A 25065-nucleotide genomic window follows, 5' to 3' on the forward strand; every position below is an offset into this window, starting at 1 on the left:
AATACCAGCCCAAATATACCGCTTTGTGTTCCCAGCCTTCCTCACTCCACGCGGGGGGGGGAAATGTACTGCTTATCCTCCACATAATGCATGGAAACAAGACAAGTATAGCATATTCCTTACTTTGGATTATCAGGCAGGAAGGGAATATATTCTTATCCTCCCCAAAGATCGCGTGCTTCTTTGGTTGGGAGGCGGGGGGTTGATCTCGATCTTGATGCTACAAGCGAATCCGAGAACAAGTATAGTAGTAGTCGTAATATAGTAGTACTAGTAGTAGCAATAGTAAGGGCCCTTTCATATGGGCTGTTAGGTCGTGCGACTCGGCTTCTTCGATGTCGTTATCGTCGTCAGCGACGGCGATCACTATGGATGCATCTCATAACATCTAACATCTGTGCGGTTGACACAATCTTAAATCACAGTCCCAAAATTTTCAACTATTTCAAGATTTCAGAAGATACTTTCAACCACCTCACATTAACCAAATGACCTCCGCATATGATAGGGTCTGCTGAGCAAGTGACGGTCTCTCAATGGAATTAATAAAAAATAATAATAATAATAATAATAAATAGATAAATAAAATTAATAAAGGTCACGCGATAGAGCAGCACTAAGTCGCCCGTGTGAAGTCTCGTCGCCGCGATGGGTAGCGGGGACAGGTGACTCGCCCGCTCAGCCCCTTGTTGAACGCTTATATAAAAGCCCACTGACGAAAATAATTTAAAGCTACGGGAAGTTACCAAAACGCCCGTGTGAAGGGGCTATAGTAGTAGTAGTAGTAGTGTTTCTTCCTTTGGCACAGTCACTTAATGACATACAATGATTTAGAGAGAGAGAGAGAGAGAGAGAGAGAGAGACTCCTGAATGATGATGAGGATAGCCAGCAAAACCCGTATGGAAATTAAATTCAGGGGAGGCTACCACTGTTCATGGGCAAAATTTTTAGTAGCTTTTCTTTTTCTAGATTAGTTACATAGGTGCTCTAACTGTCCCCTCTTGGCTATTTCTCAGAAACAAGAAAATTATGTTAAATCCTTTTAAGTGCTGACCATGAGCAGTCTGGTACTTAGTAGTAAATTATATTCTTCCTGTGATCATTTTGAGTTTGTAGTCTGTCTATGGTTGATGGGTTGTTGAAGGTTTCTATCTATCAGTGCTGCATTATCTAGTACCATAATATGATAATCTAAAGAAAAAAAGTATATTCAACAGTTTATTTAGATTTCCTCTGACGCAAAAATTTAACAGCTTAAACTCTTCAATCAGGAACAAATCTATCAAAATAGACTAAGGACGTGCATGGACCATTTAAAATACAAAAAAAAAAAAAAGTGAAAGTAACAAAATCCCCAAGCTTTTTCTTACAGTATCCAAAAAATATACATAACAAGTGCACACAATACAGAGAACATAAAGCATTGTATCAGCCCCTGCTGGAAAATACTGGGGAGCTGTCCTGCCAGCCCCCCTCAGCTCTCCCAGCCTTGACACAGCCCAATGCTCACCACTAAGGCACAATCAGACTCACTGCTAAACCTAACTATTCCCAGAGACTTATCAATATGGCATACCCTTGCAGTTGAGTCAATAGGAATTAGTTTACACATACATTTAACAAAAATAGGACTGGAGACATTTCATCAGTTTTTGCAGCATTAGTCTGTTGATATACTTTTATTGGTTTGGTTTGAATGTCTGGAATGGAAAATGCTGTGCAGATGTGAAATATTCCAACAGGTGTACTATAGTGTACCCCAAAATGAGTGCTGGTTTCTGTGGCAATAGCAATTTTATTACTTCTGCAAGAATTTATATAGTTTCAAAACATCTTACATATCACATGGACTAAGGCTCTTGCACCAATTGTGGAATAATAATAATAATAATAATAATAATAATAATAATAATAATAATAATAATAATAATAATAATAATAATATCATAATAAAGAGAAGATTAGTGTTAGCACAATACTATATACTTAAGCAATAACCTTCTTTGAAATTTACAACAAAATTGTATGAACATCTACATATGTTAGATTCAACTACACTGGAACAAGCAGCAGCACCATCACTCCTCTCAAGCTCATGATTACAGATGACCTCTAGACCTCTGGTGCTCAGTCTTAATCAAGATGACCAGCTTAATCTAGACCTCTGGTGGTCAGTCTTAATCTGTATATATATGCCTAACAGTTCAAATTCATGTAGTTTTCAGGCAATGTCTCCTCAGAACCTGTGGATACAAGCACCTTCAAGACATTATTTGCTCCTACTTGGCAACTTCTTCCTTCTCCAGTTCTCCAGTTACAGATGACCTCTAGATCTCTGGTGCTCAGTCTTAATCAAGATGACCAGCTTAATCTAGACCTCTGGTGGTCCGTCTTAATCTGTATATATATATGCCTAACAGTTCAATTTCATATGGTTTTCAGGCAATGTCTCCTCAGAACCTGTGGATACAAGCACCTTCAAGACATTATTTGCTCCTACTTGATAACTTCCTTCTCCAGTTTGAAGCTAACATTTGTAATGACTGGAGTTTGTAAACTAAATTAAATTTTCTGTTAATCATTCAAAAGGATCAAAGTACTTGCTTGTCCATTACTGAATGCTGAAAACAATAAATCCTAAACATTAAATGTAGATTAGCTTCCCTATACGTACTTTCCACGTAAGAGTTTTAAACTACCTTCTCATAACAATTCTTATTATTACCACTGTGTTTCAAGCATGTGTTGATATCAAAGCATTATGTCTCAGGCAGAGATGGATTTTTTTTTAATATGTATGGAATATTTTCTCCCACTGACTGCACTATCACAATATCAACAATTGCTTACATCATAACAATGAGGTAATCATGTGGTTATAAGTTTGGCTACCACACAAAGTGATGGGCACTTTGCTTTCTCTTGATTACATTACAATAAAATTGGCAAGTCTTCAAAACAATAAAACATAACCACAAATATAAAGAATATAAGGGAATTTCTTTTAAAATTCTCTGCTCTATCAATTCAATCATAAAATTTTTATACCTTCAGTCTTTGTCCTTACTTCTCATTCTGAATATGGTTCTCTGAATAAGAATATAAGTTAAACATTTCTGGCACAAAACTATATACACAATATAAATACTTGATGCAACAACTTTTAATATGTATTCTAAATTCAGTATCTTGTTACTCATAAGTTACTCTACTGTCCAGAAAAGCACTGTATACTACTGTGCTACTCACTTCTTACTGAAATGTCTGTGAAAGAACTCTGGCTAAGGAGGCACAAACATTATGGTAACTACAGTCTCCACAAAAGTGATGTGGCAGACTGTGCCCTACATGTACTACACTATACTACATGCTATGATGGAGAGAGAAAAAAAAAAAAAAAAAAAAAAAAAAAAAAAGTTCACTTAATGAAACTGGACCTGCTGGATGTTTTGTTGTACTAACCAGCTACATGCATTCATGGTGCCACACTGGGCGTATGTGTTTTATTCCATAAAAATCACAAGTGATATGATCAATGCAGAAGATAAAGTAAAAGCCAAGTCTATAGAGTCAGTTAAGAGTGATTTAGTTACATGAAATGAATACCCTTCCAAAAATTGGATTCTTTTCATTAGATGTATAAGGAAAATTGCAAGATTTTTTTATGTGAGAATTATGCAACATAGTAGTGACACCTGCTCTGTTAATTACATTGATCTGAACATTGTGAGGTGGAGGTGTAAAGCCACTTTGAGAGATGATCCAACAAGAGTGGAATTAGTGAGTTACTGATGAGATGAAGAGATGCACACTGCACTGTTTCATCTTGTGTACAGTAGATGAGAATAATTGGGTGACATGTGTTAAATACTTTCATAAAGAAGATAAACTGGCTGCAGGTGGATCAGACATTATAAGAGATAAGGTATTGAAGACTAAAGATGTACAAGACTTTGGAAACACAAATATCACACTAATTGCAGCCTGGTGATCAGGTGATCAAGGCTGATCCATGTTATGCATGGAATGTGCCTTTCAGACACATGATGACATGGCTGATAACAGACACCATGCCTCAACATATTTTGTTCCTTCTTTCAAGACAGGAGAATATTTCAAAAGGTAATATGAACTTGTACTTAAGACAAAGAACTGCAGAACAATGAGGCTGTGTGAATTTGAGAAGCATTCATTCTGGCTGTCTGTATGAGTCTTGAATTATTGCTGTCCATTTTGGACTTACTGTGTTATCCACAAAACATGCAGCAAAAAAAAAAAAAAAAAAAAAAAAAAAAAATGAGACAGTGAGGTTTGTGATGATTATATTGATGATGATGATGGCACTGCTGATGCTTTTCACTGTGGATATCTTATTACCAACAAGACTCAGTTATTACACTAATTACTTCTTGTCATGCTTCTAAATGCATGCATCTTTCAGAAAACCTAATAAGGTTCTACTTATTGTTAAAAATATATATAATTAACAATCTGGTAATATTTTCACTGATATATAGGATTGTAAAAACTGGAAATACTTTTTATGAATGTGTTCTTCCGCACATGAATTCTAAAATCATTATAGGAGGTTCATTCATCATTAAAATAACAACAATTTAGATAATTAAAACCTTCCCACAGTTGCCTTCTGCTATCACATGTACTTCCTAATCATTACGGATGAGCGATGCGTGATTCCATTTAAAGACAATTGCCTGTGAGCAGCTAAAATACATAACAATATCAAGGAAGTCACACTTAATGAGAATCACACTCTTACTAATTCATCCAATATTCAGTGCCAAGTAACAGTACACTCATCTTATATACCATTATTTATCACATGGTAGGCCAGACCCAGGGCCCAGCTGACTTCATGGTTATCTATCCTCTTGTAGAGCTATGGAGAGAGAGAGAGAGAGAGAGAGAGAGAGAGAGAGAGAGAGAGAGAGAGAGAGAGAGAGAGAGAGAGAGAGAGAGAGAGAGAGAGAGAGAGAGAGAGAGAGAGAGAGAGAGAGAGAGAGAGAGAGAGAGAGAGAGAGAGAGAGAGAGAGAGAGAGAGAGAGAGAGAGAGAGAGAGAGAGAGAGAGAGAGAATGTCATTTTAATGTGAGAATATATAGCTTGCTCAGTTAGGTAGCAACATATAAGCACTAGTTTAATTTATGAAAAGAGCATTAGACTTGATCAATATACACACAATTAATAGAATGTCATGGTAAATGAATGACACATTTTTGGTACTATAGTATCCTATATCATAAGAAAACAAGAAAACTGCATGAATCACCTTCTTGAAGTCTATGAAGAGGATCAGTGAGAGCTGAGAGCATAGAAACACTAACCTTCAGAGTGTTGGTTCCCTGGAGGCCATAACCTGATGTCAGCAAGGTGGTGATGAAGGTGAGGTCCAGGCAGGCGAGCGGCTGCTCCACATTGGGGATGCTGCAGGCTGTATCAAGGTAGAATATATACATTAAAGTCCTTCCTATGCTGTGGTACTTCTATGATCTCAAGAGTTCTGTATGTAAGACAAGAGTGTACAGTGTGCTAGTGAAAGGAAATACATTATCAAGAGATGTACATTATTTTTTAAATTTATATTTTATTTAATCAATTAATTTATTTATTTATGTAAGAAGAGCACTGGCCAAGGGCAACAAAGAATGGAGAGAGAAAAAAAAGTCCACTGAGGTGCATCTACTTCATCCTGTGTTTCTTCTTAAGTGTTTGCATGGTCAGAGGTATGATGGTGTATTTATACGTGTTTCTTAATAACCAGCTTTCAAGCATTTAACAAGTAAAACTTACTCTGTGTAGCTGCATTCAACAACTCCTGCATGGTCAAAACTCCTCCTTTGAAGGGATCTGCAAAGTGGAGAGAAATCATAGGTTCCTTATACTTCCAAGGTCTTTGTGTATACATATAAAAATTTGAAGAGCATGCAAGAGGAGGATTTAAATAGATGACACAGATTCCTTTACCACCCACCTATTAGCCCTCTCTCTGTTGCCCGATCAAAGAAGTAACTGAAGGCAATGACCTCTCTTGTCTTGAGCTCCTTGGGTGCATGAACCTGGAGGGGGAACAAGTTATTTAATTCATAACCTCATTCATGTTAATTAAAAGGTGATGGAGCTGGTACTTCAGTTTCATGAGATAAGTGAGAAGCTACTGAGAGCTGCTAAAGTTTCAAGAAGGGAACTCAGGTTGGTGTGAGGGTGGAATGAAGAAGAGAACTGGGAAGAATATAGGTGATGTTTTATGTTTTGCCATTATCAACAGCAATCTTGAAGATGAAACCTGTCAAATGGTCCTTGAGATTGAAGTCCACATTTTGAAGTAATCCATTCTTTTATTAGAACTATTTCTAAAGGCCATATGAATTATAAGTCAAGTCCTCATGGAAGTTTTTCATGCTGATGATGGAAAATTTTCGTTGAACTATCACTTGTCTTGAAAACAAAAATACAATAAATAAATAAATAAATAAATAAATAAATAAAAATAAAAAAAGTAAAAAGTTCAATAACCTCCATTACAGTCTCTTAAAAGTAGTTCAGATAAAGCACTGAAACATTTGGGAACACATGCCTAAGACCACCATGTTCTTCATGGTAGGTGTAGGCACCATAACAGAAATACCAAATACCAATACACAACAGGGTACCACTGAACAGCAAAGCCATCAGATATCTACGAATAGTGGTAGTAACACACAGCACCTGTTCTTTGATGATAGTCATGCAGGCCTTGACACACTCCTTGTAATCAGCAACAGGGCGGTTCTCACTCAGCCTCCCTGCCTGTCCTCGCACCTCCTGGTACTTGGGCACCACAGGACCTCTGTTGGGGGGTTAGATTTGCAATGCTTTTTTTTTCGGCTAAATGTTATATATTGTTCTTATCACATCAGGTGATCAACAATGTAGGTAAGATAAATAGGAATGCAATATCTAACTGTTAACCTCTGTAGTTTCTGATACATATTTATCATTATCAGTGCTATTTTCCATGATACAGCATTACAGGTTTACTTCAGGAAGATCATTGGCAAAGTAAAAATATAATTAAAAATAAAAAAAAAATATATTCAGCACAGCCATTCTTACCAGACCAAACAATAATATAATCTTAAATGAGTTACACACACAAAAAAAAGGACAGTATGCACTATAACATCATCCACAAGGAATGATTTCCTTTCTTCTCCCAACAGCCCAGCCCTCACCCTCACCTGATAATGTAAGTCTCCCCTCCATAGGTCCATTCATGGTCCACAATGGGGTTGACACATGGGGAATGTATGATGCCGTCCTCACCTCGGTGCTGCACCAGGATGGCCTTGCGTGCTGCCATCAGGCCCAGACCCAGGTAACTGGCAATAATACACAATTCTGGTTACTGGGATGAGAACAGAACTTAACTGACAATGTGCATGACTGTTTCTTACACTATAAGTTATTTTGAGCTTTGTTTATATCAAAGGTTATAAATACTGTATGCAACTTCCTTTGGACTAATGAATAAGTGAGTCACCTGTGAGTATAAAGGTTGAGATTCTTGTGCAGGAGGGAGATGGTTGTAAGATAATCTGCTGGGGTGCCTCTCACAGTATCATCCTCCATTGGCACAAAGGTGATTTGGGTTGAGCCTCCACCCAAGTCCAAGGCCACTAGTGTATCCTTGGGGGTCCCGGTGATACGGTCTGGCAGGGAAACACAAAAATACCCCATTAAAATTATGCGGTTATGGAGATGCTTGATGTTCAGCATATATATGGTATGAATACTTACATTAAATGAGACACCACTAATATGTACTGCTACATGTCTGCTGTGATACTTTAACTTACCCAATAGGTAATTCACAGTGAACCAAGAGAAAATTCCCTCATCGCGGCCATCCATGATGCCAACAGAGTTCTCGGTGGTGTGGAAGCCAGAATTGGACAGCACCTTCTTCACCTACAAAGAAAATTGTTCAGATGCAGGGAAGATTGTTATATTTTAATGCTTACATTTTAACAGAAATGATGACATCTGAGGGAAACTAAAGATAATAAAAACAATCAGCTTTTGGCTACAGCAAACCTTACCTCCAATAGAAGAGCCTCAGCCTTCTCATCAGGCAGCAGCCGCAGACCAGCAGTGGCCTTCAGGACCAGCGGGGTGGAGCTCCAGTACTGTTCAGGGATGCGCTCCTTAGCCAGCTTCAGCAGAGGGAGGAGGGACTCAGCACCCTGAAACAGAACAGAACAGGATACAAATAAAATGGATCTGCATGTTGTTAAGAAGAAATTCTTTAAAAACCAAACAATACTTTCTTTAAAGCAAGCCTGAACTGGTAGTCAACATGAACTTTCCCCCTTGAACAGGCACAAGGTCAATGACCAGCCATTTGAATGGAAACTGACACTAAGCAGCAAAGTATATCCAAAGCATGACTGAAATGAGCAGTTGAAAATAAGCTGAGAATAAAACTTTTCTTGTACCAAAAATGAAGTTGAATGGATGCAATAAACATAACTCCAAGAAAGCCTGGAAACAATGTGACATACCTTGACAGGATCATCAGCAAAGCTAGACAACCCTGGCTTCACCTCATGCCAGAGTTCATCATCAAGCTTAAGTGAGTTATCTGTATGGATAGAAGGCATTAGGCAATGGAATAAACTGGCAAATTAAATGTAACAAATTTCCATTAGATTATATACACCTGCTTCTCAATCAAGACACTATGATTTAGATTACGTCTTGGTATTTCTTATAAGTATGGAAGCCAGGAGATAACTAAAAGGGACAAGAGGAGAGGGGTTGGATTCTGCTACAGGAAACTTTTATGGTTCTACAAAACAGGAAAGAGACCTTTTTTTATTATAACTTTTCTGTCTCTGTCCCTTTCTTGGATGCCACCCCAAGAAGAGGTCATGGCACACTTTTTACTAATGAAGCTATTATGTCTGTGAAGTGATCTGTGGGTCTTCATGTAGAGTGGGTCATGGCCTTCATTATGGCATGTGAACATGTTATCAATTTACTACTAATAAAATGTGGGAAACTTGATCAAAACTGTGATGCTCATCTTATAACAAATAAGTAAATAAAATTAAATAAGTAAATCCAAATAATAATGTTGGGTGTACTGAAGCTGATCAATCCCATGAGGCAATTATGTTACAGCCATCACAATATGTCCTAAAAAATGTACAAGGCCACATACTTTCTGGCAGTCAAGTAAGAATCACATCAGTAACAACTTATGCAAGGCTTAGGAAATGAGCAAAAAGACAGAGATCAAGAATCAAGGCAAATGAAATGAGAAAGATCTGTGGAATCCAAAGAATGGCAGAGTGAGATAACTAGAAGAGTATTTATAATCACAGTAGATGAAGTGGATGCAAAGGATGCAACAGGATGATTTCTAGTGAAAAAGGAAGACAGATTGCTGGAATATGTGAGAGGCTGAGATGAGAGGAGAATGAGAGAATTTGACCACACATGGAAGGAATGCAAATGAAAACTTCCATCACAATCATTCCCTTGAAGGGGATTCTTAGGAAGAGGCATCAGATGTAGACACATAGATATATAGCTGGTGAGAACTATAGCAGTAGAGGAAGTTGGTTGTTTGGTGGTAACTTTTATAACTGATAAGAATGATGAATCAATATCCATGTACTTAAGATAAGAGAATAGACAGTAATCATAAACAAGATTACACGAGATTGATGAGGTGGAACAGGCCTTCAGTACACCCAATCCCCAAGGACTACCTGGTGCTCCCACAAAGAAGTGATGTACTGTACAAAGATCTGTGTAATAGACAAGCTTAGTGGTCACTTCCATAGCTGGGCACAATTACAAACAAATTTATCATGATAACTGATAAATCGATAACAATAACCTTATCAGCAATAATTAATGACTGGTGATGAATTTATTCCCTAATAACAGAGAACTGATAAATCAATAAATCCAAAATTCCAATACTAGTGATAACAATACTGATACTTTAAATAAAAGAATTGATAAATCTAAATCTTTATTTTAATCCTTACCTTAGAAAAGTTAGAAAAATCTTAGAAAACTTCAAATTCAATGTTTCTCCTGTGTCTTCACTACTTAAAAATAGTGTTTTAAGTAAAATAATTACATTTGATTTTGAAAGTTAAAATCTTCAACATGCTCATGTTCAAAAACTAAAATTATTGATTTTCAGTAGTTTGGAACCAGAAGTATTGGTGATACTGATAAATCAATAACACAGGAAAAATAATTATCAGATAACCGATAACACAATATCATTATTGTGATAAATTATCGCAATAACGCCCACCTATGGTCTTTTTCATGTGTGCCATGAAGAAAGTTGATGCCTAATATAATAAGAAAAGATTTTCTTAGCTCTGCCTGAAGTTACTTGATTATTGTATTTGTATTCATGTGAGAAAAGGTCATCTCCATGTTCAAGATAATCTATGGTTGTTTATGACACAAATGATGACCACCAATTAGTTCTTAATTTACACAAGTTTGCACAGACTGAAACTACAGCTGATAAAAGAAAGAAATATCATTAACTTGACTCATCTCAGGGTATCTAAGGGATTTGCAATGACAGTCATTCCTATATTACATAAAGACAATCCACCTGCTGATGAAGAGACTGAAAACAAGATGCTTAATATACTAACAGTTTACAATGTGCATGACTGTGCATACATATTTGGTTCCATGATATAGGAATAACTGTATAAAGAACAGGTATCTATAGTGAATGTTCAGCATTCAGCTAATATGATATCACATTCTCCTAACTGCTAAGTACACCAAGCTACTAACTCTAAATAAGAAAACTCTTTAATCTTGAAGTTTGTAGACATAAATAAACTACAAATGAACTTGTGTCCAATCTGCACCACAGGTTTCTATCCATGCACACTGCTATGAAGTAAACTGATCAAACAAAGGATAAGAAGTGTTACAAAGAATCAGGGTATTGGTGACAGGCAGCCGGCCTCATTCAAATCAGGATAATACTTCCCAGTGACATCAGGAGTATTGACTAATGTGTGTGTTAAGTATCAAGCCATTCATTGGAGTAACTGAAGGTAAGGCTAGAAGCAATGGAGGCCAGTCAAGCCCATCGTGGACTCGAGGAGCAACGGAGGATAGGGAATGAATAAGAAGGAAAGCAAAGTTTACCATAGGAAGAGTTATTTGCGATGAAGCTAAGTGGTCCCTTGGCCACCACATTTCTGCCATCCCCTCCACCTGTTAACAGCATCAAACCTGTTTGTACAAAACCAATGGTTCCCACATCCTGCTGGGCAACGTGGCTTTTCTCATTAGTTGTACTTTACTTAAAAAATACATATATTTTATGTCAAATGCTCAAAAGCAAAAAAAAAAAAAAAAAAAAACATGATTATATACAAGAAAGTATTTACAGAGAAAAATGTTCTGATTCACTATGAAAAATTTCAACATTTAAGAATGACAAAGGAGCTTAAATTATTTACACAAGTACAGTAAGGACTGAGGGTCACTTGCTACAGCTCAGCTCACTAGCCAGCACTGAGGTGGAAACCAACATGACTCAGGCACCATAACACCAACACAAGACATCACATAGCAGGAAATAACAGGCAACTACTAATATCTAATACAAATACTCCCAAAAATGTATCCCTGACTACATAAGTCACAGCCTGCACAGCTAATCAATTTTGACCACATTTCAAATATCACTTAGTGCACAGTTCGAACTAGATCAAGAGTGGTGGCTTTGTGAAGCTTCCACTGTTTCCACTTTGAATTACATTTGTTAACATCTGGTACCCTTCAGGTTGTCATGAAAATCTTACACCCTTTCAGAGTTTGCCTCATTCAGCAGTATTACACACACACACACACACACACACACACACACACACACACACACACACACACACACACACACACACACAAAAAAAAAAAAAAAAAAAAAAAAAAAACACACACACATACAGACCACACTGGCTGGAGGCAGAAAGGATGCAATGTATGAACATCTATTAATTTGCACTGGATAAAGATTGGAGGGCACGATGGTAAAAACTGAACACGTAATCTGAATGGTGCAACTTTGAAAACACACACACACACACACACACACACACACACACACACACACACACACACACAAAATAGATTAGTAAATAGCAAAATAAAGAAGCTATGTAATTCAAGTGGACATTATTTAAGAATTAATGCAGTTGATCAACAAAACAAGACAGAACTGCCAAGCATGTCTACAGGTTAGGAACTTCAAGACAAGCTGAGTGGTTGCAACTTGTTATGGTTCTTTCACTGCATTGCAAGAGTGATCTACATGCTGCAACAATGCTTATGCATAATAATGTAAACTCAAAACTAACCCCTCAGCCTAATTCTGAGAGTCTTTGTTTACTTTTGAGAAGTCTGCACTATGTGTTTCTTTTTCTTATATATATGTACTACAGTTACATTTATAAGAATAACCTCCAACTTATTCCAAATCATCCAAATTCAGTTAACAGAACTTCCATAGTTACTGCATGCATATCTTGCAGATTTTTTTTAATGATGTATCCAGATAATGGGAAGCAAAGTAAAAAAAAAATAAGTAAACTTTGCTGATCATGTAATATTCACAAAATCTGCATCAAGTAATAAGTTTCTAAAATGCTGGTATTAAGGATGTTAAGCATAATCAGAAAGCTGGACAATTTTCAATAGTTTTTCATACATTTAACTAATAAGACAATTAATTAAATGCAATGCATAAAAAATGCAAGTCCTGAATTCACAAAGACACAAAGACATAAATAGGCTTGGATAAACAAAGCATGTGACTATAAAACAGCAACAACAGAATGGTTAATACATAATGTAATTAAACAAGAGGTTATTAAACAAGGAGTTCAATTTCCTCCCTCCTCTTTTTTTAATATCCATGAAAAACCATATAGGGAACATGGGAAGCACATCCAGATATAAAAACCCACAAAATAAATATCTACGCCAGTGTATCATAGCTTTGAGTTCTAACACATCCAGGGGATATTGAAACCAAGCCTGGATGTCAGCCAGGTACAAAGCAGTATGTTAGGACAGCTGGACTACTCATATGATGCTGCCTTATGAAGAAAGGCTTTCCCCAGTATACCTCCACTCTAGTGTCAATTTCTCATATTAGTTCTGCTTGTAAATAATATTTCTGATAAAACACTGAAAGATACTTACTATATAGAATAAAGTTCCATAGCAACTGTAATCAAAGTAACCATATCAATGGATGAGCTGTGCATCTAAGCCTCACTAAAGACAGAATGCTAAACTGTCTGAGTGTGGGAGTGGCAAGCTTGGAAAATGTTATGAAATAGTGAAATGAACAGGCTATTGCTTTAACCTCTACAAAGAACTTGAAAAAAGCTGAAGCACAATCACTCAATTCCAATGATCATCACACCTCAAGCCAAGACTAACCTGAGCGACTCTTGAAGAATGTGAAGGCCAACACCCGAGACCCAGTGGACCCAGCATCAAGGACAACAGCATGAGTTCTCTCCTGCACTCCGAGGGCCACTGAGACATGGTCCAGAGAGTTGGTGGTGTGCCCAGCACTCTTGATGGGCCAGGTGTTGTTGAGGGTTACTATCAAATACAAAACAATTTAAGTAATCTTTTGATATCATTTTTAGCCATGATTTAGAGATATTCTCTGGATATTGTGATACTTGTCAAAATATGGTTTAATGGTCCTTAATTCTGTGGAAAACATCTTGTCTTTAAAGCAGAAATACAAAAGACTGGAATAAGCAAGTGAGTGGCAACATCCAGTGAATTCAAGAACAAGAATGGAACAAATGATGTACTAATACAAGATGAAGCCTTATAAAATAGAAGAACATAGTGATAAAATGCTTGGGAGAAGGAAAGTATGAGATAATAACAGGAACAAGGTGTCCAAGAGATTAACTAAGTACTAAATACTAAATCTAAGATGAATAATCTCTGTATTAGTCATATCCTAAAAAAGCAAATAAGTAAATATATCTTACCCAAGATGAGAAGGAAAGCGAGGCACACTGTGATGCCATAGAAGAGGAAACGTATCAGCCTGAAGGAGCTCATGGTACCTCCAGGAGGAGCAGCCTTCTTGTGGAGCAGAGGGTCACCTCCAATCTGTAAGGAAACAGCTTACACATGACACCCGTCCCTTAATGCAATACAGGCTACACACACTGCACAGGTCAATACTACAAATAAAAGCTCAGTTTTTCCTTTTTTTTAAATGCATGCAAGTTTTCATTTATACTGAAACTCTTGAGTTTATCATCCACTTTTGATCTACATGAAGTATATACAAAATTATCCTTTAACATGGATAGGTAGTCTGCAGTGATATTAAGTCATGGTCCACACTAACACAAATATGTACGAACTACTGACAAACATTTACAAACTAATGGTGCTGGAGCATTGACAGTCCTATCATGCAAATATAAACGAAGTGTCTACAGCTCTGAGGTATAATGTTAGTTGTCAAATTTTTTTTTCATAACTTAGACATGTTTCTCAATAATTTTGCATTTTCACATAGATTTTTTGTGCAGTAGATATACCCATTACAACCCAGACACAGTGAATATGAGACATGTGGTGAGTTGGTGATTGGGGGGCAAGAGATTACTAATGAGGTGTTTCACTACCATGCAGTACATTCTACTTGAACCCAAACCTGGAATAAGGAAGAATTTTATCACTTCATTTATACATTATCAGAAACTTATATACCATTTCCACATCAATGTGAAGATCTTCACCCATATGCCCTTCCAGAGGCATGGAGACATGGCGTTTGGAGACGATGTTTCGTGCCCGCACACCATTGGCATGGTGCTTGCCAGGCATCTTTTGAGCGGTAAAGGCACAGAGTGGCTCTCACTTATCCTGACACTTCAAAGTGTATCCAAGTAAGATACCTTTCTAATAAAGGATAAACTTCTGTCCTCAGTACAACTATGAATGCAAAGACTGTTAGATCAGTCTTTTCAGAACTGAGATACTACTGTACTAACATCTGGTTGATGATGAAAGCCTTCAGTGCAGATGTTCTTGCTGTACTGACATTCTTATTAGATATTCATGATATCACAGTGCACTATTCATAGTCCACCCAAAAAATACATACTGAAGAGCCACATGGACATAATTAGGCAATTACCAGGCTGAAAAGTTCACTTCAATTGTCCCCAACTGACAGAGCTGCCTTTGTATTATATCATACAAAATCATACAAGATCCCCACAAAATATGTTACTGTGCTGATAGAGCAAACAAACCTGAAGCTAAGGGTAGGCTTGGGGATGAGTGTACAAGTGAAGTGATGAAGGCAGACTGCATTAGTTTAACTAAATCAGGTTTCTGTTATAAAAACAGACACATCTTTTACAAAAGGAATAAATATATTTTTTAAATACATGAATGCCTTCAGTTATGTGATTCTGGTACTCTGAGCATAATTGAATTTATTGTTCACTGCAGCTTGCTGGAAATGCCATAAAGATTTGTAAAAATTATCTCTTATAAGAAAAATATATGCTGAGCCTATGTTAAATGGTATCAAACAACAAACAGTTGGTATATCTTTGGTATTAAGGGCCACAATATATCACCACCACTACTTCACTATGAAAACTGCCTGGAGTCATCTCATCTCACTTCACCTAACAACCAACACCTCAGGGTGTTTGCTCAGGTGTGAGCACACCTGCACACTCACAGCTGTTCTGGGGTTTCATGACACCTTCAATGATGACAATTAATGTTACTCCCAAGTGTAATCACTGCCCATACAGGAATAATCTACAAACCACCAGCTCCCTTAAACCATTAACCATTTACCTGGCTACTTATTCATATATCTTACTAGTTACTTGACTGTTATTTCTGTTTCCTTTCAATGTACATTTAATAATTTCAAGACTTGGTGAATAATTATCATCAAATATAAGACCAGCATTTAATCTTTCAGGAATCTGCCCCTAAAAATCTTGCCACATTCCCTGTATTCTCTAGAGAAGAGAGCAGGATGAACATACTACAATGGTTCAGCAGAAGAGATAAGTACAAAGATCAAACTAGGTAAGTTGTTAATGTGTTAAGGTAAATAAATATCTGAACACCTGTGATGTGTATGAGCATTACTACTATTATATTTTTGGGCAGTCATAAAAATTTAGATTTCAATACAAAATCATTATATATTTCTTATTTCACTGATTAATATTTACATGAATGATGTTGCTAGTGGAGTGAAATCTGGATAAAATGTTTGTAGATAATGGCAGCTGACTCAGAACAAAGATTAAAGCTGCATGTAGAGAAACTTAGGGGATGTACTGCAAGAAGGCAATAGCGAATGAGACTAAGAGTAAAGTATTGAAAGATATAAAGATAGCGTGGAGATGAACATAGATAGTTTTGAATTGTGAGTTATTTGAGGAGCTAGACTCTTTCAAACACCTATAATCATGTGCTACTGATGAAGAAAAGATAATGAGATAAAGCTTGGAATGAATGAAGTAGTGTTGTTTTGGTAGGAAGTGAAAAATGTCAGGATGAGAATCACCTGAAATGCATGAAAAGAATAAGTTGTATGAAGGAGCAGTAGTAATGGCTGCATGGAGCTGAAACATGGAATAAAGGCACAACAAAAAGAAGAAGATTGAATTAAATGTAGGTAAGGCACTGGAAGGTGTGCATTAACACTTGTGGAGTATGAGGAATGAGACAGTGCCAAGAGGTGATGTAAAAAACAGTTGGCTGATCAAGCAGAGTAAAGAGTGTTATGATAGTCAGGGGAAGTGGAGATATTGAATGAAGAGGGACTGATATTGAGAAATGAATTTGACATGAAGTTTCTAAACGTAAATATTAGGCCACAAATGTGATAAATGGGCACATTAAAGAAGTATAAGATGCAAGAAGTATATTTGTAGAACAGTGGATGTTTATGATGGGGATTAATGGAAATGAGTTGTGAATGCAAAGAGATGTGGCTTAAACTGCCTCAATGGGCAGGTCTCTGAGTTCATTTGCAATCAGCAGACTGGGTTGGATGCAGGAAGGAGATAGGATGGATCTGTTATAATGCAGCAGGGGTACACCAATTCATTATTTGGTGCTGCATCTTACTGCAGAAACTGCTAAATATGCAATACAACTGAACTGTATTGCAAATTGTGGTGCAATGAGGATTGCTCCTTTCTCTCCTTAACTCATAAAGAAAAAAAAGAACAATGGCACTAATAAAGTATCAATAAATTAAATAAGGACATTCCAGAAAGGATAGAGTCAATTCACTTTAAAAAATTTCATGACACTATTGTTTTAATACAGAATTTCTTCCATATATAATCACCTTCATTAATCAATCTCACCACCATAAATGAGAGCTCTAAAATGACTTGCTCCCACTGTCTGGATGATTATTTTAACTTCTACAGTTCTGTACATTAGCAGCATTTTTACTTCACTTGGTAATCAATAAAATGATCAGTCATGTGAGTTTGTTGGAAGTGAAAACTCATAAATCAGAGTAAAAGCATACAAATTATAAGATACATATCCACATGTGCATGAACCAAACCAAACTGAGCAAAATTATATCTTACTTAACTGGTAGCATTTCCATGAGTCCTTAAAAGATGATATATATATATATATATATATATATATATATATATATATATATATATATATATATATATATATATATATATATATATATATATATATATTTTTTTTTTTTTTTTACCTCATAAATATATATATTACTGAGAGAAAATGCAGCTTACATGCAATACATTATGGGCAACAACAGGCAAATTCACATGGCAAAATATCATCATAAAGTGGTAGAATGAAAGGATGGTCAGTTAACTATGATGACAAGCAAACAAATTTGAGGGAACGAACTATCTGATGTGCTGCTGATTTTGATGCAATTAAAGAAAGGTGTGTATCTTAAGCAATTGAGTAATTGCATGGCTGGGCACAAGCACACTGTAAGCAACTGTATGTAGAAAGATGTGTTTTACTGTACTGAATAATTTAATTTCTCTCTCTCTCTCTCTCTCTCTCTCTCTCTCTCTCTCTCTCTCATAGAAATGCTGACAAAATTAGTAAGAAAAATAAAACTCCATGAATGCATCTGTTAATTCTGTTGTATTAATTATAACCTTCCTTCTCTAATACATAATTAGTACAAAGTATATACTTCAACTGATAACCATTTAATTCCTTATGGGGAGGAGGGGGTGTTCAGGGAGGGTGAAGCCTCCATTTCGGTTAGTTTAGGTTATGTTAGTGTCCTTAAGGGGGGGATGTCCAGGAGGAGTAAAGCTCCCACTGGTTAAATTAGGTAAAGTTGAGTTGGGCTAGAAATTTCCCAATTTCAAAATATGGCATCTTATCCTCAGACATTCCACCAGGTCCCCAAACTTATAAGTATGGTGAGGGGAAGATGAACCGATCATAAAGAATCACCTACAATGAATTTGGGAAACGTTCTTTTTAAAATTCCGAAATGAACATGACATATATACAAACATCAACATACATAACAAACACATTGCCATCAGAATTATCATCAGAATAGGGTACTATATCAGAGAGAGAGAGAGAGAGAGAGAGAGAGAGAGAACTAAGCACCGTTCTAACACCTCACTATTGCATCAAGCCGCTAAGCAAAAAAGAATACCTTTCACATTCCACATGATACGAACAAGGCTGCAACGACCTCCACACAAACATTATTGAAGCAGATGAAGCAGTGAACTAAAATACAAAACTAACTCTCCTTATAATAAAACAAGCTCTGGATGAATACAAGACACACCAAATCTACCTATCTACCAGGCAGAGTTTTTCTTTTTTTTTAACTACACAAAACTGACCTTTCTCTGCCTTACTCCCTCCATCGGGTCACTGTAGGTCACAAGCGTATCTAGCCAAGCAGCAGAAGCCTCCCTCAGCCTACACACTCCTGCCTGGGGGTATCAACGTACTGATTTGAGCCATCACGGTGACGGCAGAACCTTCCCTCTTGTTCACGGCCAGCGACACCACCACCACCACCACTACCTCCACCTGTCTCCCTCCTCCTCCTCCTCCCCCCACCAGCCATAGCCCACCCCGCTCCTCCTTGATCTCCTCACAGACCATTTTTCTTATCGCACAAATGCCATTAGTGGTTCTCTCTCTCTCTCTCTCTCTCTCTCTCTCTCTCTCTCTCTCTCTACATTCCCGTGTCATGACCTCCAAATGAATCCTTATACCTACCTGGCTGAGTGACGCATAACATTTATCTGTGAGACTGTCATGTTTATACATATACATAGATAATCTCTCTCTCTCTCTCTCTCTCTCTCTCTCTCTCTCTCTCTCTCTCTCTCTCTCTCTTGTGTGATTATATACATATCGCGCGATTCTTACGTCACATAAACCTTAATCGTAGGGCAAAGTGCAGAAGACACTTTACCAGGCCTTCGTGATAACCCACTCTCACCCCTCCCCCTTCTAAGTTGTTTATCACATCGTTATCTAATGTGTGTGTGTATTGTGTGCAGTTTCATTGTGAGCAGAGTATCTGGCAATTTTAAATATCAGCTGAGGTGTGAATTCCAGGCGACAAAACTAAATGATCCTAAATTATGCATTTTTTTTAAAGCCTGAAAAGTACTCCAAACACACACTTACAATATAAAGGCGTGGGTGTACTTGTATCGTCATTTTAGATCAATACAACTGGCTGTACTGCAAAAATAGTCTGCTCGGAACCTAAAAAAGAAAGATAACACAGAGGTAGTACAGAACTATGTATCTCTCTGGACTGCCACGTCTGAATAGCACCCCTCACATCCAGTCGATGTGGACATGCTCATGCTCTAGATGGGGAGGAACACTGAGTGAAGGACGAGTTATTTAGGTGTTAAAGGTCTAATTACATCATGAAAAGTGAAAGTTGTTGGCGGGATATTCAAGATGAATGAAGAAAACCAGTGATATACCATTCGCTTCCTCCCCCAACCGTTGCTGATGACATATATACATGCTATTAAAATCTTTCATGCTAATCTGAATGACAATGTCCAGCTACGGGATCAATACTAATCAGTAACTATCAGGAGAAGAATTATCCCACATCTCAACCACGCCGCATTGATTGGAATAGTTATGCTTAAAATGAAACGCGTGCTATATATACATTCATTTCATTATCTTCAGTATATTGTAAATTAGATTCAAAATAACAACATTTTTTTCTCTCTTTTGAGGACCCATAGATGCAATATTCTATTTACAATTACATAAAAAAGCCAGGAAGAGTAAATGAAATAGAAGCAGATGGCAGCACCTTACATAGAAACACGGAGGCTGGCATCACTACTCAGGCTACTAATGATTGATGGCAACCTTTCCATACACATTATTTACATATTTCAACCCACACGTTTACGAATCTTAAAAGAAAATAAATAAAACAGAACATCAATATATTACCATCCCAGGAACTGCGACTAAATAAATATCTGTGAAGTAAGTACGGCGCTAACCATGAAACTGCAGCTACATTATGCTTTCTCAGTTTTTGCTTCTGTCTTGTGATATATCTCCAAGCTTGTCGACATTGTGGATACGAAAATAATTTATGGAACTCGCTAATGAGAAGTAAGAATGAGGAGGATGCCGAGGAGGCTCGTGAATGGAGTTCTGTAAAGCAGGAGGGCCGAGAAAAGTAGTAGCGAAGTTTCCGCCAAGCAGGAAAAACACAGAGCTGCGTGAGGCTGCGGGAGGTCGTTCTCCTCTCTTATCTGCTTGGCATCTGTCACTACGTAAGTTGTAGCTACTCGATTCTTGATGTATTGGTATGCAAGACGGTGGCTGCCCCCTGCTAAGAGTACAGTGTGGTGAGTGGAGTGTCAGCGTGTACGTGGAAGCAGCAGAAGGGACAGGCTGGACAGCCCCGCACCAGCTGGCTCTGGCTGGCATGTAGGCCACCTTCTCAGGGACCATTTATTTATGGCGCGAGCCCACACGCCGCAGCCAACCATGAAAATATTGCGGTGCAAGCAATCTGTGTACTACGACAACACCGTGCATGGAAATATTGACACGTGTGGGACTGTAGTACGTAAGCGACTACGCATGATTTTTTGACACTTGCTAAACAAGTTCCACAATGACGACCTTGTTACCAGGCGGTGCTTGGTGTGTTGCTGTGTGCACCACGCGCTGTCACCACTGCACAGTATGCCATCACTGGGATGTATGAAATACATGGAAGTATCCGTGGCAATTTAACAAATTGCGCTATGAAATTCTTTACTGGGAAATAAACCTAACTTGTTTGCTTCATTGTACATAATAAAATAATTATATACTCCACTTGAAATAAACTTCACGTGAAAAGAAAATAAGGTAATTGTCTAGGTTAGGTTAGGTTAGGTTAACCTAACCTAACCTAACCTAACCTAACCTAACCTGGCCGAAAATCGCTCGCTGATTTATGTCTCCCCCACCCAAAAACCCCGCCTTCCCACATGTCCCCAATTTTGCTGGACTAGAGGGAAGGGGGCATTTGTCCCCCACTTTAAAATGATGTTTTAGGTGCATGTGAAGGTATGTGTAAAAGAATTGAAGTGAATAGACCAGTAATAAGGCCCGGTAAGGACTCTAGACAATTACCGAAAATAATATCAATAAGTTAGCGCAGAATAAAGGGGAATGACTTTTCTAAAGTTGCCTGGTGGTCCCAAAACTTTGTTGTACCATTTTAATATTAGAAGATTAATCTATTGAAAGAGAAATAAAGAAAGGTTGGATTGTAATCTGCAACCAAATGCTTATTCTGTTCATGTTGTAGAGAAATATACCTGTATAATAAAAGAGGTGAAGGTCAAGTGAAATTAATGTTTGTGTCTGCCCACAGGTGGTTCCTTCCATGCACCTACCCAGCGACAACAAGGAGGGCATCCAGTCCATCGGCAGCAATAGCACCAGTGGCAGGATGAACTCCAATGCAGAGCCTGATTTCTCTGAGTTTATGTGGATGGCTGAGGAAGACCTGGAGGCATTTGACAGAGAGGCAAGCCTTGTTAATCAGTTTGTATATGGATAAGAATAACATATATAAGGATGAGACTTATATATGCACTTACTTGCACCTAATCCCAGTGAACTCCAGACTTAGCTTTTGGTTCAGATGTGAGGAGGATGCTAACTTAGCATCACTATATTAAGAATTTCAGATAATAAATGGCTTGAGAAGTAGATAACTACTCATATGCTAAGTGTATTGCATATGAGTGCAAATAGCTGAATATAAAATTTTTATTTGAGATGTATGAATTGTTAATGTATATTTGCCTGCTTGCTGCACTTATAGCTACTGGTATGTATGAAATTGTACACAGGCTCTTTTAATCATGAAATGGAGTCCAAATGCTTTGGTATATTTTAATGAACTAACCAATACCAATTATTTGCATCAGAAAATGGTCAAGAGTTTATCATTACCATGTTTCTGCAGGTACTATGTGAAGTGTCTCAAGTGATGATGGAGGACCCTAGTAACCTCAGAGATGATGAAGAGGAGTTCTTGTGTCGTATGTTGGCTGAGGAAGAAGAAAGGGACACTGTTTACTATCACCAGTATTATCAGGACAAGTAAGTACAGTGCACGTGTGGCATGCTTATGAAGACTAGTTCCTTGAGACTTTTCTGTTGGTGTATCTAGTAGTGGCCTGGTGGTGCAGTCACCAAGAGGTACTGGGTTCAAATCTTGGGATTTGCAGTGACATAAATGGGTTTGTTTTTCTTCTAGCTGTAGGCCTAGTTCACATAACATTAGATACATAGGGATGTAAGGTGAGAAGCTTCCCAGTATGAACAGAAGGCTAGGAGTTGTTGTATCTTGAATAAAATGAGAGACATTCTTATTTGAAGGACAGTTAAATGACATTAGAGATGTTAGAAACATTGTTGTATAATTGTAACTCATTTTGAATGAATGATGTAATTTTTCATAATTTTTGTATAACAAAATGCAAGCAGAAATAAAAGTGTTGAAGAAAACCACTGAGTTGTTGCCATATTAGGCATAATTGTTTTATGGTGTCTTTCTTCCCTTAGGATGAGAAACAATACAACAACAGACCTTGCATCAAGCATGGAGAAGATGGGTGTGAGAGATGATGTGGCAGCCAAGGTAAGGAATCTTTTAAACTGTTCTCAGCCAAAGATTAACATTTGTGTATTAATAATTATGTTTTTACATAAATTATAAGATTTTTTGTTAGCATACATATAGCTTTTGTATGAAATGTGACTCACTTGCAATAGTGTCAGCTTTATTAATTTTAGTTTGTTTGCCTTTCTAGAGTAATCTGAACCCATATGCTGCCGAGTTCGTTCCGGGACAAAGTGTTTCTCAACCAGCAAAAACAGCCGTTCTTGTGCAGGGAAGCACTAATGGAAAAGCCACCTCACCCTGACTGTTTGGTTCTCTCTGCATGTCATGGAGACATTAGCTATGTGTTCTGTGGCTGTAATTATAAAGGAATGATATTCATAGAGTGGAGTCATAGATTGCCAAGCTTCTGCATTTTACAAATATAAATTTAATTAGAAGGCATTTAGTTTTGTTAAAACTGTTGTACTAAATGTTAAATATTTAGTTAAAAAACTTTTACAAAGAGAATAAAATTAGTAAGATTTTTGATCAGGGAATGTGCAAGCCTGGCAATGAAAAAGTTATTAAAAATAATATAAATGTATATATTTTAGATTTAGTTGAAACTGCTTAGTTCAGGTTATGGAGGTGGGGGAAAATGTGAAAAAGAAAAAAAAAAAATTAAGACTTTGTTTAAGTCCTTTCCTTGAGTCACCCATGTGCAGTGCGTAGTTTTAGTAAGGCTGTATAAAAGTTTGCAACCTCTAAGGCTCACCTAGTGGTTTTGCCAGTATTGTACAAGTCAGGATATAATAATGAAACAGCTGGAGTATTATGTTTGTACTCTTTTTCTATTTTGACATGAAAAATCTTGAAGCTGTGTCCATACAGCAACATGATACTTTTCCCCCTTCTTAGTGCTGTTTTAAATCTTTTTATATTATTTAAATTGCTTGCATACTTTCGTTTAGCTATGATATTGACAAATACCTTCTGTGAAGTATTCATAGAAAAAATTTCAATATAATGAAAAATATTTATTTCATTCTTAATCAGTCTTATGTATCAGTGATGCCTTAAGTGATTTGCTATATGATAGTACAATTTTGGAAGAACACTTTTTATATACAACACATTTTATATAAGTAATTGCTGTTTCACAAGCAAGGAAGCATATATAAGGACTAAAATTTCTTTAAAAAAACTAGTATAGAACTTATAAATTTAAATTTTGTGTATAATCTATAAAGAGAAACTTTATGTATGCTGACACAACTAAATGGGATATATTCATCACAATTCTCATTATCAGATTATTTTAATGCACATATGTGAAGTTTTCTTCCTTGGTTGCTTTTACTTTGTTTATTAATGTGTTGTTTTGTGTGTCTCCATAGTACTCCACTATCTGAGATTAGACTAAAGTTCAAATGCTAATATGCATCAGGTCATGAGGTGACAACTTCTTTAGTGACTCGGTGTGGGAGTAGCTTGATGTGTAGATAGTCTTTCATTGAAAGAAAAGTTTCACTAAATACTTATTAAAAAAAAAATGATATTAATGTATCTTGAGCTAATGGAAGAAATTTCTTTTCATTTATTCATAAAGGTAATCATGTACAAACATGTTTTTGTTTTGGGACATTATTACTTTATAGAGTTAGCTTTGTCTAAATCCATGTGACTATTGATTGTAACAGATTGGTCTTTAAGAGGGTTTCTTGGGATTTTGTACATGTGTAATAGCTAGATAAAGAGCATATTTATCATAGATTTATTACACATATGATAAATTTCAA

The 25065-nt window shown here is 36.9% G+C and overlaps 2 protein-coding genes across 5 annotated transcripts; one reads left to right on the forward strand and one right to left on the reverse strand.

Moving 5' to 3' along the window:
- Window positions 1-1205: 1205 nt before the first annotated feature.
- Window positions 1206-19839, reverse strand: LOC135110513 (ectonucleoside triphosphate diphosphohydrolase 5-like). 4 transcript variants are annotated; one of them, XM_064022905.1, is made up of 13 exons: window positions 19792-19839; window positions 14088-14211; window positions 13513-13680; window positions 8562-8641; window positions 8100-8243; window positions 7857-7968; window positions 7541-7709; window positions 7239-7379; window positions 6727-6847; window positions 5993-6077; window positions 5812-5868; window positions 5346-5452; window positions 1206-4901 (listed from the first exon to the last, which is right to left on the reverse strand). In XM_064022905.1, exons 1-13 carry the CDS (start codon window positions 19822-19824, stop codon window positions 4824-4826), a joined length of 1419 nt encoding a protein of 472 aa, XP_063878975.1. In that variant the 5' UTR covers window positions 19825-19839; the 3' UTR covers window positions 1206-4823. The 4 variants fall into 4 exon arrangements, with proteins under 4 accessions (XP_063878975.1, XP_063878977.1, XP_063878976.1 ...); XM_064022907.1 differs by lacking the exon at window positions 19792-19839 and adding an exon at window positions 19101-19183; XM_064022906.1 differs by lacking the exon at window positions 19792-19839 and adding an exon at window positions 18990-19176.
- A 1230-nt stretch (window positions 19840-21069) lies between these two features.
- On the forward strand, window positions 21070-25065 carry LOC135110514 (uncharacterized). Its single transcript, XM_064022908.1, has 5 exons — window positions 21070-21222; window positions 22025-22180; window positions 22625-22761; window positions 23227-23302; window positions 23475-25065. The coding sequence occupies exons 1-5, from the start codon at window positions 21115-21117 to the stop codon at window positions 23586-23588; spliced, it is 591 nt and encodes a 196-aa protein (XP_063878978.1). The 5' UTR covers window positions 21070-21114; the 3' UTR covers window positions 23589-25065.

This window comes from Scylla paramamosain, chromosome 20 (assembly GCF_035594125.1).
Source record: "Scylla paramamosain isolate STU-SP2022 chromosome 20, ASM3559412v1, whole genome shotgun sequence".
In the NCBI taxonomy this organism is placed as follows: Eukaryota; Metazoa; Arthropoda; class Malacostraca; order Decapoda; family Portunidae; genus Scylla; species Scylla paramamosain.

Bases quoted from the DNA above. Each gene is read 5' to 3' on its own strand.
- LOC135110513 (XM_064022904.1), bottom strand. From the start codon at position 14,940: ATGCCTGGCAAGCACCATGCCAATGGTGTGCGGGCACGAAACATCGTC. The intron at 6,848-7,238 runs GTGAGGGTGAGG...ACCCCCCAACAG, and splicing joins GGGGAGACTTACATTATCAG to AGGTCCTGTGGTGCCCAAGT. The intron at 4,902-5,345 runs GTTAGTGTTTCT...CTCTCTCCATAG, and splicing joins AGGGAACCAACACTCTGAAG to CTCTACAAGAGGATAGATAA.
- LOC135110514 (XM_064022908.1), top strand. From the start codon at position 21,115: ATGGCGCGAGCCCACACGCCGCAGCCAACCATGAAAATATTGCGGTGC. The intron at 22,181-22,624 runs GCAAGCCTTGTT...ATGTTTCTGCAG, and splicing joins TGGAGGCATTTGACAGAGAG to GTACTATGTGAAGTGTCTCA. The intron at 23,303-23,474 runs GTAAGGAATCTT...TTGCCTTTCTAG, and splicing joins GAGATGATGTGGCAGCCAAG to AGTAATCTGAACCCATATGC.